This window comes from Oenanthe melanoleuca, chromosome 3 (assembly GCF_029582105.1).
Source record: "Oenanthe melanoleuca isolate GR-GAL-2019-014 chromosome 3, OMel1.0, whole genome shotgun sequence".
NCBI classification, from domain to species: Eukaryota; Metazoa; Chordata; class Aves; order Passeriformes; family Muscicapidae; genus Oenanthe; species Oenanthe melanoleuca.
The window spans coordinates 1,077,287-1,094,361 of record NC_079336.1 but is presented as its reverse complement, the minus strand read 5'-3'; the positions used below and the strand labels follow the sequence as shown (position 1 = coordinate 1,094,361).

The following is a 17,075-nucleotide window of genomic DNA, read 5'->3' as shown; positions in this document are numbered from 1 at the left end:
GAAAAAAATCCAGGGGAAATCCAGGAAAAATTTTAGGAAAAATCCTGGGAAAAACCAGGAAAAAATGTGGAAAAATCCAGGAAAAATCATTGAAAAATCCAGGAAAAAAATACTGGGAAAATTGTGGAAAAAATCCGGGAAAAATCCATGAAAAACCTGGAGAAAAAAATCCAGGAAAAATCCAGGAAAAATCCCAGGAAACTCTGGAGAAAAAGCCTGGGAAAATCCAGGACTTTTTTTGATATTTTTTTGGGATTATTTTTGACTTTTGGGGGGATTTGGGGGGGATTTTTTGAATTTTTTTGGGATTTTGGGAGCGATTTTGGGGGATTTTTTGAGATTGTTGCACGACATTTTTTTAGATTTTGAGGGGAGATTTTTGGGAATTTTTGGGGTTTTAAGATTTCTTGGGGGAAGGATTTTGGGGCATTTTTTTTTATTTTTTGGGCATTTTTTGGGGAGGTTCTTTGGGATTTTAAGGAGAATTTGAGGACCTTCAATCCCATCCCATTCCAACCCCACATTCCCAAATTTTTCCCGCTTTCCCTTGGACATTCCCAGGGATTTTTTTGGGAATTCCAGCCCATCCCAGGGGTGGAAATTTGGGAATTCTCACGGGGGGTCGTCCCCAAAAGCCTCCTCGGGCAGCAGGAACGGAGCCTCCTTCTGCCGGGCCTGGATCACCTGAGGGGGAAAACAGAGATGGAAAATCCCAATCCCAAAAAAACCCCACAAATCCCTCCCACAAAATAGGGAAATGTTAAGAAAAAACCCAAATCTGAGAAAAAAAAAAAAACAAAAACAAAAAAAGAAAAAAGGAGGAAAAATTCACAAGCAAATCGCTAAAATCCTTCAAACCCCCCAAAAAACAAAAAAATCCCCAAATCTGAGACAAAACCCCCAAAATCCGTAAAAAACTCTGAATCAAGGAGAAACCCAAATCTGAGAAAAAAAAACCCAAACTGGCAAAAGATTTCCTCAAATCCCAAAAAAACCCAAACCCCCAAAAATGCACAAAACCCCAAAAACCCCAACTCCTAAAAAACCCTCAAATCCCAAAAAAATCGTCAACTCCCAAAAAAAAACCTCAAATCCCACAAAAACCTCCAACTGCCAAAAAACCTCAAAAATCCCCTAAAATTCCACAAAGAACCCCAAATCCCAAAAAACCCCAAATCTGAGAAAAACCCCCGACTTGCCAAAAAAAACCCAAATCCCAAAAACCCCGAGACCCCAAGAAACCAAAAAAACTCCAAATCTCAAAACCCTTAAATCCCCAAAAACCCCAAAAAATCCAAACTCAAAAAACCCCTAAAGTCCCAAAAACCCACAACCCCAAGAACCCCAAACCCCCAAAAAATGTCCCCTAAAACCACCCTAAACATCCCTTAAATCCTGTTAAATCCTTCCCCAAATGTCTCTGAATTTCAGAATTTTTGGGGAATTTTCTGGAACCCCAAACCTCAAAAAACCCCAATCCCCAAAAAAGTCCTCAAATCCCAAAAACCCACAACCGTAAAAAATCCAAATCCTCCTTAAAACCGCCCTAAAATCCCCCAAAATCCCATTAGAACCTTCCCTGAACATCCCAGAATTCCAGATTTTTTTGGGAAATCCCAATAATACCTTCCTGGAATGTCGAAATTTTATGGGATTTTTGCAGGAATTCCAGAACTTTTTGGGATTTTTTGGGAATTCCAGAACTTTTCGGGATTTTTCCGGGTTCTCCCGTCCTGGATTCCTCTAAAACTGCCTTAAAACTGCTTTAAAATCCACTAAAACTGTCCTGAAAATTCGAAATTTTTGGGGGAATTTTCCGGAATTCTGGGATTTTTTTTTTTTTTTTCTTTGGAATTTTGGGATTTTTCGGGATTTTTTGGGATTTTTCCATTCTCTCACCTCCTGGACGTGCTGCAGGAGGCCGGGGATGCCGAGCAGCTGCCCCAGCAGCGCCAGGAAGGCGGCGCTCAGCGCCAGCAGCGCGCAGCGACTCGGCCCCGGCAGCGCCGCCTCCTCCTGCGCCAGCGTCTGGAAAATTCCGGAAAATCCATCGGGAACGGCCCCGGAACATTCCGGAAAATCCAGTGGAAACAGCCCCGGAACGTTCCGGAAAATCCAGCGGGAACGGCCCCGGAATATTCCGGAAAATCCAGCGGGAACGGCCCCGGAATATTCCAGAAAATCCATCGGGAACGGCCCCGGAACATTCCGGAAAATCCAGTGGGAACAGCCCCGGAACGTTCCGGAAAATCCAGCGGGAACGGCCCCAGAACATTCCAGAAAATCCATTTGGAACAGCCCCGGAATATTCCAGAAAATCCATCGGGAACGGCCCCGGAATATTCCGGAAAATCCAGCGGGAACGGCCCCGGAATATTCCAGAAAATCCATCGGGAACGGCCCCGGAACATTCCAGAAAATCCATTGGGAACAGCCCCGGAACATTCCGGAAAATCCATCGGGAACGGCCCCGGAACATTCCGGAAAATCCAGCGGGAACGGCCCCAGAACATTCCGGAAAATCCAGCAGGGAACAGCCCCGGAACGTTCCGGAAAATCCAGCGGGAACGGCCCCAGAACATTCCGGAAAATCCATCGGGAACGGCCCCGGAACGTTCCGGAAAATCCAGCGGGAACGGCCCCAAAATCCGCCGGAATCGCCCCAAAAATCGGGAATAAAAGTAAAATGGGGTTGGGGATAAGTGAAAGATGAATTAGTGAAATTCTCAAAATTCCCGCAGCCTGCACGAGGTCAGTGATGACGTCATCAGTGGAAATTCCCAAATTCCAATAAAATGTCGTCAATGCCCACCCCCCAAAAAAATCCTCCCAAAATTCCATAAAAATCTCCCCAGAAAAATCCCCAAATTTCCCCCCCAAAAAATTCCCAAAATTTCCCAGAATTCCCAGCACTCCTCGCCTGCAGGGCAAGCGCCAGGCGCACGAGGTCGGTGATGACGTCATCGAGGCAAAATCCAAAATCCCAACAAAAATCCCCCCAAAAAACACAGTAAAAACCCCCAAAACCTCCCAGAAATTCCCCAAAAAATGCCAAAAATCCCACCAAACTTCCCCAAAAAATCCCAAAAAATTCCCAGCACTCCTCACCTGCAGGGCGAGTGCCAGGCGCACGAGTTCGATGATGATGTCATCGGTACAAAACCCCAAATCCCAAGAAAGCTCCCCCAAAAACCCCAATAAAAACCCCCAAAACCTCCCAAAAAATCACCAAAAATTCCCCAAAAAATTCCCCAAAAAATCCCAAAAAATTCCCCAAAAAATCCCCAAAATTCCCCAAAAACTAAAAAAAAAAATCCCCAAAAATAAAAAAAAATTCCCAGCCCTCCTCACCTGCAGGGCGAGCGCCAGGCGCACGAGGTCAGTGATGACGTCATCAGTGCAAAACTCAAAATCCCAACAAAACTCCCCAAAAAAACCCAATAAAAACCCCTAAAACCTCCCAGAAAACCTCCCAAAAATTCCCCAAAAACCCCCAAAATTCCCCAGAAAATAAAAAAAATTCCCAAAAAATAAAAAAAATTCCCAGCACTCCTCACCTGCAGGGCGAGCGCGAGGCGCACAAGGTCAGTGATGATGTCATAGGTGCAAAACCCAAAACCCCAACAGAACTCCCCTAAAAACCCCAATAAAAACCCCCAAAACCTCCCAAATAATCCCCAAAAAATCCCAAAAATGCCCCCAGAAAATCCCCCCAAAATTTCCCAGAATTCCCAGCCCTCCTCACCTGCAGGGCGAGCGCCAGGCGCACGAGGTCGGTGATGACGTCATCGGTGCAAAACGCAAAATCCCAACAGAACTCCTCCAAAAAACCCCAATAAAAACCCTAAAAACCTCCCAAATAATCCCCAAAAAATGCCAAAAATCCCACCAAATTTCCCCAAAAAATCCCAAAAAATTCCCAGCCCTCCTCACCTGCAGGGCGAGCGCCAGGCGCACGAGGTCGGTGATGACGTCATCGGTGCAAAACTCAAAATCCCAACAAAAATCTCCAAAGAAACCCAATAAAAACCCTAAAAACCTCCCAAATAATCCCCAAAAATACCCTTAAATTCCCAAAAAAATAAAGAAAAAATCCCCAAAAAATCCCAAAAAATTCCCAGCACTCCTCACCTGCAGGGCGAGTGCCAGGCGCACGAGGTCGGTGATGACGTCGTCGGTGCAAAATCTAAAATCCCAACAAAAATCCCCAAAACAACCCAATAAAAACCCTAAAAACCTCCCAAATAATCCCCAAAAAATAAAAAAAAATCCCCAAAAATAAAAAAAAATTCCCAGCCCTCCTCACCTGCAGGGCGAGCGCAAGGCGCACGAGGTCGGTGATGACGTCATCGATGCAAAATCCAAAATCCCAACAAAAATCACCCCAAAAAACACAATAAAAACCCCCAAAAACTCCCAAATAATCTCCAAAAAATAAAAAATAAATCCCAAAAAATCCCCCAAAAATTCCCAAAATTTCCCAGAATCCCCAGCACTCCTCACCTGCAGGACGAGCGCCAGGCGCACGAGGTCGGTGATGACGTCATCAGTGGAAACCTCAAATCCCGAAAAACCGTCCCCAAACACCCCCAAATCCCAATAAAAGTACCCCAAAAAATCCCCCCCAAATTGCCCCAAATCTCCCAAATATCCCCAAAAATTGCCAAATAAATTCCCAGAAAATTCCCTGAATTCCTCACCTGCAGGGCAAGCATGAGGTCAACGATGACGTCATCATTAGAAAAACCCAAATCTCAAGAAAACTCCTCTAAAACCTCCCAAAATTTCCCAAAAATTGCATCCAAAAATTTCCCAAATAATGCCGCCAAAAATCCCAGGAATGCCCCAAAAAATCCCCCAAAATTTCCCAGAATCCCCAGCACTCCTCACCTGCAGGTCAAGCGCGAGGTGCACGAGGTCGGTGATGACGTCATCGGTGCAAAATCCAAAATCCCAACAAAAATCCCCAAAACAACCCAATAAAAACCCTAAAAACCTCCCAAAAAATCCCAAAAATTCCCCAAAAAAATAAAAAAAAATTCCCAAAAATTCCCAAAATTTCCCAGAATCCCCAGCACTCCTCACCTGCAGGGCGAGCGCCAGGCGCACAAGGTCGGTGATGACGTCATCGGTGCAAAACTCAAAATCCCAACAAAAATCCAAAAAAAACCCCAATAAAAACCCTAAAAACCTCCCAAATAATCCCCAAAAATACCCTTAAATTCCCAAAAAAATAAAGAAAAAATCCCCAAAAAATAAAAACAAATTCCCAGCCCTCCTCACCTGCAGGGCGAGCACGAGGCGCACGAGGTCGGTGATGACGTCATCGGCGCAAAATCCAAAATCCCAACAAAAATCCCCGAAACAACCCAATAAAAACCCTAAAAACCTCCCAAAAAATCCCAAAAATTCCCCAAAAATTAAAAAAAAATCCCAAAAATTCCCAATATTTCCCAGAACCCCCAGCCCTCCTCACCTGCAGGGCGAGCGCCAGGCGCACCAGGTCGGTGATGACGTCATCGGTGGCCAGCTCCAGCCCCAGCAGGGCCAGCAGGCGGAACAGGGCCAGGAAATGGTGGCGGGAATTGTTCCCCTGCTGGGCCAGCACGAACAGCAGCCGCAGCAGCTGCGCCCCGTGCTGGGAAACAGCGACAGAATTTGGGAATTTTGGGATTTGGGGAATTTTTGGGAATTTTTTGGGAATTTTTTGGGATTTTTTGGGAGATTTTTAGGGGTTTTTTGGGATTTTTTTGGGGATTTTTAGGGATTTTTTGAGGATTTTTAGGGATTTTTTGCAGGGATTTTTGGGAAATGTTGAGGGATTTTTGGGGAATTTTGGGGAATTTTTTGCATGGATTTTTGGGGAATTTAGTGAGATTTTTAGGGAATTTTGTGGGATTTTTTGGGTATTTTGTGGGATTTTTACGGATTTTTTTTTGGGTTTTTACAGAGATTTTTAGGGATTTATTTTAAATTTTTAGAGATTTTTTGATAAGATTTTTAGGGATTTTTTGGCAATTTTTTTGGGATTTCTCGTAGGGATTTTTAGAGAATTTTGTGGAATTTTGGGGATTTTTTGAGATTTTTTTTTTTTAAGGGGTTTTGGGAGAACTTTGGGGGATTTTGAGGGATTTTTTTAGGGATTTTTTTAACGGAATTTTGCGGAATTTTTAGGGATTTTCTTTTCTATTTTTCACGAAGATTTTTGGGAATTTTGGGGATTTTTTAGGACTTTTTTTTTATTTTTTACAGGGATTTTTGGAGAAATTTGGGGGATTTTTTCGGGATTTTTTCCAGAGATTTTGTGGGACTTTTTGGGATTTCTTTGGGATTTCTTTGGGATTTTAGGGTTTGTTTGTTCCCCTGCTGGACCAGCACGAACAGCAGCCGCAGCAGCTGCGCCCCGTGCTGGGAAACAGCGACAGAATTTGGGAATTTTGGGATTTGGGGAATTTTTGGGATTTTTTTTGGGATTTTTTGGGATTTTTTGGGAGATTTTTAGGGGTTTTTTGGTATTTTTTTGGGGATTTTTAGGGATTTTTTGGGGATTTTTTTGTATTTTTTACAGGGAATTTTGGGGAATATTGGGGGATTTTTGGGGAATTTTTGGGATTTTTTGCATGGATTTTTGGGGAATTTAGTGAGATTTTTAGGGAATTTTTTGGGATTTTTGGGGAATTTTGTGGGATTTTTACGGATTTTTTTTGGGTTTTTACAGAGATTTTTAGGGATTTATTTTAAATTTTTAGAGATTTTTTGATAAGATTTTTAGGGATTTTTTGGCAATTTTTTTGGGATTTCTCGTAGGGATTTTTAGAGAATTTTGTGGAATTTTTGGGATTTTTTGAGATTTTTTTTAAGGGGTTTTGGGAGAACTTTGGGGGATTTTGAGGGATTTTTTTAGGGATTTTTTTTACAGGGAATTTTGTGGGATTTTTAGGGATTTTTTTTTTCTATTTTTCACGAAGATTTTTGGGAATTTTGGAGATTTTTTAGGACTTTTTTTATTATTTTTTACAGGGATTTTTGGCGAAATTTGGGGGATTTTTTCGGGACTTTTTCCAGAGATTTTGTGGGACTTTTTGGGATTTTTTGGGATTTCTTTGGGATTTTAGGGTTTGTTTGTTCCCCTGCTGGGCCAGCACAAACAGCAGCCGCAGCAGCTGCGCCCCGTGCTGGGAAACACGGACAGAATTTGGGAATTTTGGGATTTGGGGAATTTTTGGGATTTTTTTGGGATTTTATTGGGAATTTCTGGGAGATTTTTAGGGGTTTTTTGGGATTTTTTTGGGGATTTTTAGGGATTTTTTGGGGATTTTTTTTGTATTTTTTAAAGAGAATTTTGGGGAATATTGGGGGATTTTTGGAGAATTTTGTGGGATTTTTGTGGGATTTTTTTGCATAGATTTTTGGGGAATTTAGTGAGATTTTTAGGGAATTTTGTGGGATTTTTGGGGAATTTTGTGGGATTTTTAGGGATTTTTTAGCGATTTTTAGGATTTTTCTGCAGGGATTTTTGGGAATTTTTAGAGGCTTTTTCGGGGGAATTTTTAAGGGATGTTTTTAGGGATTTTTGGGGATTTTTGTGGGATCTTTAGGTATTTTTAGGGGATTTTTAAAGGATTTTTTTCAGTGATTTTTTGGGAATTCTGTGGGATTTTTAGGCATTTTTTGCAGGGAATTTTGGGAGATTTTTAAGAATTTTTAGAGGATTTTTTTTTAATGTGGATTTTTATTGTATTTTTTTGGAATTTGTAAATTTATTTTTTTTGTCGGAATTTTTGGTAACTCTTTTGGATTTGAGAGCTTTTTTTGGATTTTTTTTTTTCTAGGATTTTTTTGGGATTTCAGGGGGATTTTTTTTGGGATTTTTGAGAGTTTATAGGGATTTTTAGGGAGATTTTTTGGGGGGTTTTTTGGGATTTTTTGATATTATTTTAGGGGGTTCTTTGAGATTTAAGCAGAATTTTTAAATTTTTTTGGGTTCTTGGGGGATTTTATGGGATTTTTTGAGGATTTTTTTCAGGAATTTTTGAGGGATTTGGTGGGAGGGTTGTGAACATTTAGGGATTTTTTTTTATTTTTAGGGGATTTTTTAGGGTTTTTTTTGTCAAATTTTTTGGAATTCTAGGGGAAATTCTTTGGGATTTTGTGGTTTTTTTGGGAATTTTTAGGGAGGATTTTGCAAATTTTAGGGGTTTTTCTGGGGGATTTTTGTGGATTTGGGAGGGGGGATTTATTTGGAATTTTTAAGGATTTTTTAGCAGTTTTTAGGAGGATATTTAGGAAGATTTTTGGGATTTCTCTGAGGGGATTTTTTGGGATTTTCCAGGAATTCTTTCAGGGGATTTTTGGAAATTCTTTTGGATTTTAGACGGGGTTTTTTTGGGAATTCTTTGAGGTTTTGGGGGTGAATTTTTTGAGATTTTTTTTTTTTTTTTTTTTTTTTTTTTTTGTAATCCAGCAATTCCCAAGGAAAATTCCCAACAGGAGGGGAAAACAAAAATCCAGGAAAGGCAACAAATCCCAGATTTGGGAATCCCAAAAAACTCTTGGGATGAGGCGGGATCAGAATTCCAAGGAAATTCCCGGGATTTGAGGCCTCAGGAAACCCCAAAATTTGGGAAAATCTGGGATTTTTCCAGGATTTTTCCGGGATTTTTCCAAACCTTCTTCATGAAGACGGAATCCTGGCGGGAACATTTCTCCACCTTCAGCTTCAGCACCGAGATGTCGCCCATGGAGCTGCCGGAAAATTCCGGAAAATCCGGAAAAATTCAGGAATTCTGGGATGGGACGGATCCATCCCACAGAATCCAAGGAAAAAATTCTTGGAAAATTCATCCAGATCCCAGATTTTCCCATCCCCAATCCCAAATTTTCAAATCCCGAATTTTTCCATCCCCAATCCCAAATTTTCCCATCCCAAATCCCAAATTTTTCATCCCACGCTCAATCCCAGGTGGGTAAATCAGAAAAAAATTCCAGGGAAAATCACGTTTAAATTCTTGAAAAAAATGTGGAAAAATTCAGGAAAAAAAAGTCCAGAAAATTTAAAAAAATTGGGAATTCTGAGTTCCAGAAGAAACAGATCCATCCCAGAGAATCCAAGGAAAAAATTCTTGGAAAATTCATCCCAATCCCAGATTTTCCCAATCCCAAATTTTCCCTTCCCCAGTCCCAAATTTTCCAATTCCAAATTTTTCATCCCCAAATCCCAAATTTTTCATCCCAAGCTCAATCCCAGTTGGGAAAATCAGAAAAAAAAAATCCTGGAAAAATCAGGTTTAAATTCTAGAAAAAAATTCTGGGGAAAAAATCCAGAAAATTAAAAAAAAAAATTTGGGAATTCTGAGTTCCAGAAGAGACAGATCCATCCCAGAGAATCCAAGGAAAAAATTCTTGGAAAATTCATCCAGATCCCAGATTTTCCCAATCCCAAATTTTCCCCTCCCCAGTCCCAAATTTTCCAATTCCAAATTTTTCATCCCCAAATCCCAAATTTTTCATCCCAAGCTCGATCCCAGTTGGAAAAATCAGAAAAAAAAAAAAAAAATCCTGGAAAAATCAGGTTTAAATTCTAGAAAAAAAATGTGGAAAAATTCTGGAAAAAAAATCCAGAAAATTCGAAAATAATTGGGAATTCTGAGTTCCAGAAGAGACAGATCCATCCCAGAGAATCCAAGGAAAAATTCTTGGAAAACTCATCCCAATCCCAGATTTTCCCATCCCAAACCCCAGCTGGGAAAATACAGAAAAAAATTTGAGTATCCTGGATTTCCCCATCCCAAATCCTGAATTTTCCCAGATTTTCCTTCCCAAAAAAAATCCGGGAAAAATTCTGGGAAAAAAAAATCTGTAAGAATTTCCAGAAAATAATAATAAAAAAAAAGAAATTCCAGGTTCTAGATTTGATGGATTCATCCCAAAACATCCAAAACCTAAAAACACTCTTTAAAATCCATCCCAAAAATCCCGAAAAATCCCCAAAAAAATTTAATAAAACTTAAAAAAAAAAAAAAAAAAAAAAAAAAAAAATCCCCCCAAAAATTAAAAAATTCTAAAAAAAAACTCCCCAAAGAATTCCAAAGAATTTTAAAAAATTAATTTTTTTTTAAAATCCCAAAAAACCCCCCCAAAAATTAAAAAAAAAATTGTAAAAGATGCAAAAAATCCCCCAAAAATTCCAAAGAATAAAAAAAAAATGAAAAAGAAAAATTTTTTTTAAAACCCAAAAAAATCCCAAAAAATCCTCAAAAAATTTTAAAAAATCTAAAAAATAAAAAATCCCCCAAAAATTAAAAGAAAATTAAAAAGAAAAATTTAAAACCCCCAAAAATTCCAAAAAATCCCCCAAAAATTTTCAAAAATATTTTAAAAATCCCAAAAAAATCCCCAAAAAAATAAAAAAATTAAAACAATTTTTAAAAAAATCCTCATAAATTCCAAAGAATAAAAAAAAATTAAATAATTTTATTAAAAAATCCCAAAAGATCCCAAAAATCCCCCAAACTTAAAAAAAAAAACCTAAAAAATCCCCCAAAATCCCCAGAAAATTAAAATTTTTAAAAAATTTCTAAACTCCCCAAAAATTCAAAAAAATAATAATAAAAAAAAATTTAAATAAAAAGTTAAAAAATTTCAAAAAACCCCAAAAAATCTCCAAAAAATTTTTAAAAACCCCCCAAAAATCCCAGAAAAATCCCAAAAAAAACCCTAAAAAAATTTAAAAAAAAATCTGAAAAAATCTGAAAAAATCCCAAAAAACCACCCAAACTTTAAAAAAAAAAATCTAAAAAATCCCCCAAAATCCCCAAAAAATTAAAATCTAAAAAAAAAAAATTTAAATCTTCAAAAAATTAAAAAAAAAAAAAATTAAAAAAAAATTTAAAAAGTTAAAAAAAATTCAAAAAACTCAAAAAAATCCCCCCAAAATTAAAAAAAAAAAAACAAAAAATCCCCAAAAAATCCCAAAAAGCCCCAAAAAATTTTTCAAAAAAATCTAAAAAGTCCCAAAAAAAACCCATAAAATTTTTAAAAAAACCCTAAAAAATCCCCAAAAAATTAAAAAAAAAAACCCCAAAAAATCCCAAAACTTAAAAAAAAGTCTAAAAAATCCCCCAAAATCCCCAAAAAATTAAAAAATTTTTTTTTTAAATCCCCAAAAAATTCAAAAAAATAATAATAAAAAAAAGTTTAAAAAAATTCAAAAAACCCCAAAAAATCTCCAAAAAATTTTAAAAAAACCCCCCAAAATCCCAGAAAAATAAAAAAAAAACCCCATAAATTTTTTTTAAAAAAATACTAAAAAATCCCAAAAAATCCCAAAAAAATTTTAGAAAAAAATCCCAAAAAATCCCCAAAAAATTTTAAAAAAATCTAAAAAAATTTTTAAAAAAATCCCCAAATTCCTTTTCCCATCCCACAATTCCCCGGTGAAAATTCCCAAAAAAATTCCAAATTTTTGGGGTCACCTCTGGGGGCAGAGCTTGTGGCGGTTGCCATGGCGATCGATGAAGCTGCTGAGGATTTCCAGGACGAAAATTCGGATTTCGGGATCGTCCAGGAGCGCGGCCGAGAGGAGCCGGTCCAGGAAGGCGCTGGGGAGGGCGGTCAGGATGTTGCTGCACTGGAATCCCATGGAAACCTTGGGAATTTTCATGGAAAAATAAAAAAAATTTGGGATTCGGGAATTCCCGAAAGGGTGAAACGCAATCGAGGAATCGCAAAAAATTCGTTGAGAAATGCCAAAAAAATGGAAAAAAAATCAGTTATTAAAAAAAAAAAATAAAAAAAGTTCTGGGATTTTAAAAAAAAAAAATTAAGATTTTTTGGAAAAAATTCCCTCATTTTTGGGATTTGGGAATTCCCGAAAGGGTGAAACGCAATTGGGGAATTGCAACGAATTCGTTGAGAAATGTCAGAATATTTTTTTTTAAAAATCAACAATTTAAAAAACCAAAATCCTGCGATTTGTTAAAAAAAAAATTAAGATAGTTTTGGAAAAAGTTCCCTCAATTTTGGGATTTGGGAATTCCCAAAAGGGTGAAACGCAATCGGGGAATTGCAACGAATTCGTTGAGAAATGCCAAGATTTTTTTTTTTTTAAAAATCAATAATTAAAAAATAAAAATAAAATAAAAAGTTCTGGGATTTGTTTAAAAAAAAAAAAAAATTAAGATATTTTTGGAAAAAATTCCTTCAATTTTGGGATAATGGAATTCCCAAAAGGGTGAAACGCAATCGGGGAATTGCAATGAATTCGTTGAGAAATGCCAAAATTTTTTTTTAAAAAAAAATCACTAATTAAAAAAAAATAAAATAAATAAAATCCTGCCATTTGTTAAAAAAAAATTAAGATGTTTTTGGAAAAAGTTCCCTCAATTTTGGGATTTGGGAATTCCCGAAAAGGTGAAACGCAATCGGGGAATTGCAACAAAATCGTTGAGAAATGCCAAAAAAATGAAAAAAAAAAATCAATAATTAAAAAAAAAAAAAAAAAAAAGTTCTGGGATTTCTTAAAAAAAAATTAAGATATTTTTGGAAAAAATTCCCTCAATTTTGGCATAATGGAATTCCCGAAAGGGTGAAACGAAATCGGGGAATTGCAACGAATTCGTTGAGAAACGCCAAGATTTTTTTTTTTAAAAAATCAATAATTAAAAAATAAAAATAAAATAGAAAGTTCTGGGATTTGTTTAAAAAAAAAAAAAAAAAATTAAGATATTTTTGGAAAAAATTCCCTCAGTTTTGGGATTTGGGAATTCCCGAAAGGGTGAAACGCAATCGGGGAATTGCAACAAAATCATTGAAAAATGCCAAAATTTTTTGGAAAAAAAAAAAATAAATCAACAATTTTTAAAAAAATTAAAATCTTGCGATTTGTTAAAAAAAAATTAAGATATTTTTGGAAAAAGTTCCCTCAATTTTGGGATTTGGGAATTCCCGAAAAGGTGAAACGCAATCGGGGAATTGCAACAAATGCGTTGAGAAATGCCAAGATTTTTTTTTTGGGAAAAAATCACTAATTAAAAAAAAATAAAATAAATAAAATCCTGCCATTTGTTAAAAAAAAATTAAGATATTTTTGGAAAAAGTTCCCTCAATTTTGGGATAATGGAATTCCGAAAAGGGTGAAACGCAATCAGGGAATTGCAACGAATTCGTTGAGAAATGTCAGAATTTTTTTTGGAAAAAAATAAATAATTAAAAAAAATAATAGTAAATAAAAAGTGCTGGGATTTGTTAAAAAAAATTAAGATATTTTTGGAAAGAATTCCCTCATTTTTGGGATTTGGGAATTCCCGAAAGGGTGAAACACAATCGGGGAATTGCAACGAATTCGTTTAGAAATGTCAAGACTTTTTTTTTAAAAAATCAACAATTTAAGAAACCAAAATCCTGCGATTTGTTAAAAAAAATTAAGATATTTTTGGAAAAAATTCCATCAATTTTGGGATAATGGAATTCCCGAAAGGGTGAAACGAAATCGGGGAATTGCAACGAATTTGTTGAGAAACGCCAAGATTTTTTTTTGGAAAAAAATAAATAATTAAAAAAAATAATAATAAATAAAAAGTGCTGGGATTTGTTAAAAAAAAATTAAGATATTTTTGGTAAAAATTCCCTCAATTTTGGGATTTGGGAATTCCCAAAAGGTGAAACGCAATCGGGGAATTGCAACAAATGCGTTGAGAAATGTCAGAATATTTTTTTTTAAAAAATCAACAATTTAAGAAACCAAAATCCTGCGATTTGTTAAAAAAAAATTGAGATATTTTTGGAAAAAATTCCCTCAATTCTGGGATTTGGGAATTCCCAAAAAGGTGAAACGCAATCGGGGAATTGCAACAAATGCGTTGAGAAATGCCAAGATTTTTTTTTTGGAAAAAAATAAATAATTTTAAAAAATAATAATAAATAAAAAGTGCTGGGATTTGTTAAAAAAAAATTAAGATATTTTTGGAAAGAATTCCCTCATTTTTGGGATTTGGGAATTCCCGAAAAGGTGAAACGCAATCGGGGAATCGCAACGAATTCGTTGAAAAATGCCAAAATTTTTTTCAAAAAAGTTAAAAAAAAAATAAAATCCTGCGATTTGTTAAAAAAAATTGAGATATTTTTGGAAAACCAAAATTTAAAAAAAAAAAAAAAAAAAATCAATAATTTTTAAAAAAAAACAAAATCCTGCGATTTGTTAAAAAAAAATTAAGATATTTTTGGAAAAAATTCCATCAGTTTTGGGATAATGGAATTCTTGAAAGGGTGAAACGCAATCGAGGAATCGCAACGAAATCGTTGAGAAACGCCAAGATATTTTTTGGAAAAAAATAAATAATTTAATAAAATAATAATAAATAAAAAGTGCTGGGATTTGTTAAAAAAAAAATTAAGATATTTTTGGAAAAAATTCCCTCAGTTTTGGGATTTGGGAATTCCCGAAAGGGTGAAACGCAATCGGGGAATTGCAACGAATTCGTTGAGAAATGCCAAAAAAATGGAAAAAAAAAAATCAATAATTTAAAAAAAAAGAAAAAAAGTTCTGGGATTTTTTTAAAAAAAAATTAAGATTTTTTGGAAAAAATTCCCTCAATTTTGGGATTTGGGAATTCCCGAAGGGTTAAAATTGTTGATTTTTTTTCAGCGATTTTTAAAAAATTTGTTGATCGAACTTTTTCCAAAAATTTATTGGTTTTTTTTTTTTTTTCAACTAATTTGTTGATTTTTTTTTTTTTCGCAAATCCAGGGGTTTTATAAAAAAAAGTTGATTTTTTTAAACTAATACCAGGATTTATTACTAAAAACTCGTTTTTTTTGGCTTTTTTTTTTTTGTCTTAACAATATTAAAAAATATTAAAAATATTTGCTATTTTTTTTTTAAATCTGTTGATTTAAAAAAAAAAAATCCTGGGATTTTTTCAAAAACATTGATTTTTATCCTTCTGGAATAACAAATCAACAAATTTGTTGAAAAAACCCCAGGATTTGTTGGAAAAATCAAGAAATTTTTGGAAAAAAAACCCCAAAAATTTCAGGATTCGGGAATTCCCAACGGGTTAAAATAAATCTTGGGAATTGCAGAGGGAAAAATCCTGGGATTTGTTGGAAAAATCAACATATTTTAATAAAAAATCACATTTTTTCTTTATTTTAAAGTTCTGGGTTTTGGTGAAAAAATCCAGAAAGTTTTTTTTTTAAAAATCAAGAATTTTTTGGAAAAAAAAATCAGAGGATTTGTTGGAAAAAAATCAACGAATTTTAGGAAAAAATCAACAATTTTTTTTTAAAATCCCGGGTTTTGTTGACAAAAGCAAGAAAGTTTTTCCTAAAAAATCAACAAATTTTTCAAAGAAATCCCAGGATTTGTTGGAAAAAATAACAAATTTGAAAAAAAAATCCTGGGATTTGATGGAAAAATCAAGAAATTTTTGGAAAAAATCCCTTAAATTTTGGGATTAAAATTGGGTTAAAATTGTTGATTTTTTTCAGAATTTTTTTTCGTAATTTGTTGATATTTTTTAACAAATCCAGGATTTTTTTTTTCAAAAAATTCGAAAGAAAATCTCAAAAAATTTTGAAAAAAAAATCAACAAATTTTTGGAAAAAAATCCCATTTTTTTTTTTTAATCCCAGATTTTATTGATGAAATCAAGAAATTTTTTTTTCTTAATAATCAGCAAATTTTTGGAAGAAATCCCAGGATTTTTTGGGAAAAATTAACAATTTAAAAAAAACCCAAAATTTGATGAAAAAATCTACAAATTTGTTAAAAAGATCCCCTGGATTTGTTGGAAAAATCAACAAATTTTTGGAAAAAATTCTGTAAATTTCAAAATTTGGGAATTCCCAATGGGTTAAAATTTGTTGATTTTTAACAATTACTGGGATTTAAAAAAAAAAAATTTGATTTTTTCCTGATATTTCTTGATTGTTTTTCAATGAATCTTGGGATTTTTTTTCAATAAATTTGTTGATTTTCCCAAAATATTTGTTGATTTTTTTCAACAAATCCCAGGATTTAAAAAACAAAACAAAACAAAGTTTATTTAAAAAAAAAAAAAAAAAAGTTTTTTAATTCCAGAGGGAAAAATCAGCAAATTTCTAGAAAAAAATCCCAGGATTTGTAAAAAAAAAAAAAAAATCAAGAATTTTTTAAAAAAATCCCTTAAATTTTGGGATTTAGGAATTCCCAAAGAGTTAAAAACTGATTTTTTTTTTCAACACATCCCAGGATTTAAAAAAAAAAAAAAAAAAATCTGATTTCTCAGCAATTCATGGGATTTTTTAATTTTTTTTTTTTTATTTTTTAACAATTCCGTGTATTTTTTCCAGATTTTTTTTTTAATAAGTCCTGAGATTTTTTTTCAAAATTTGTTGATTTTTTTCAAAATTTTTTTTTATTTTTTTCAACAAATCCCGGGATTTTTCCCTCTGGAATAACAAATCAACAAAATTTTGGAAAAAATCTTGGGATTTGTTGGAAAAATCAACTTTTTTTTTTAAAAAAAGTGAATAATAATAAAAAAATCCTGAGATTTCTTGGAAAAAAATCAACAATTTTTTTAAAAAAGTGAATAATTAAAACAAAAATTCCTGAGATTTCTTGAAAAAAAATCAACAAATTTTTTAAAAAAAAGTGAATAATTAAAAAAAAATTCTGAGATTTCTTGAAAAAAAACCAACAAATTTTGGAAAAGTTCAGGATTCGTTGAAAAAAAAAATTCAATAATTTTTTTTGAAAAAAATCCTGTGATTTGTTAAAAAAAAAATCAAATTTTTTTTGCAAAAAGTGGATTTTCCTACCTGGAGCAGGGATTTCAGGAGCATGATCTGAGTCAGGCGGTTCCGGTTTTCTCTGGGAGGAAAAAAATTTGGGATTTTTGGGGATTTTGGGGAAAAATTAGATTAAAAAATAAAATTCGGGGAAAGGGGAAAATTCTGGGGAAGGTTGGGAATGAAAAAAAGGGGAAATGGGAAAGGAATTCCCATTAAATTTTAAAATTTTAAATTTTATAAAAGATGTCAAATCCTATAAAATTTCCTCAAATCCTACAAAAAATCCCAAATTCAAAGTC

At 34.3% G+C, this 17,075-nt stretch overlaps 1 protein-coding gene across 1 annotated transcript in view; it reads right to left on the bottom strand.

Annotated features, from left to right (window-relative positions):
* The window catches only part of LOC130251869 (protein EFR3 homolog B-like), a 34,439-nt gene that overhangs the window by 15,263 nt on the left and 2,101 nt on the right, over positions 1-17,075 (bottom strand). The window contains exons 2-7 of the mRNA XM_056488873.1: positions 16,804-16,855; positions 11,475-11,647; positions 8,670-8,745; positions 5,477-5,638; positions 1,900-2,028; positions 617-684 (exon numbers count right to left, since the gene is read on the bottom strand). Of these exons, the coding sequence (XP_056344848.1) occupies positions 617-684; positions 1,900-2,028; positions 5,477-5,638; positions 8,670-8,745; positions 11,475-11,647; positions 16,804-16,855 (660 nt within the window). The remainder of the gene's footprint in view (positions 1-616; positions 685-1,899; positions 2,029-5,476; positions 5,639-8,669; positions 8,746-11,474; positions 11,648-16,803; positions 16,856-17,075) is intronic.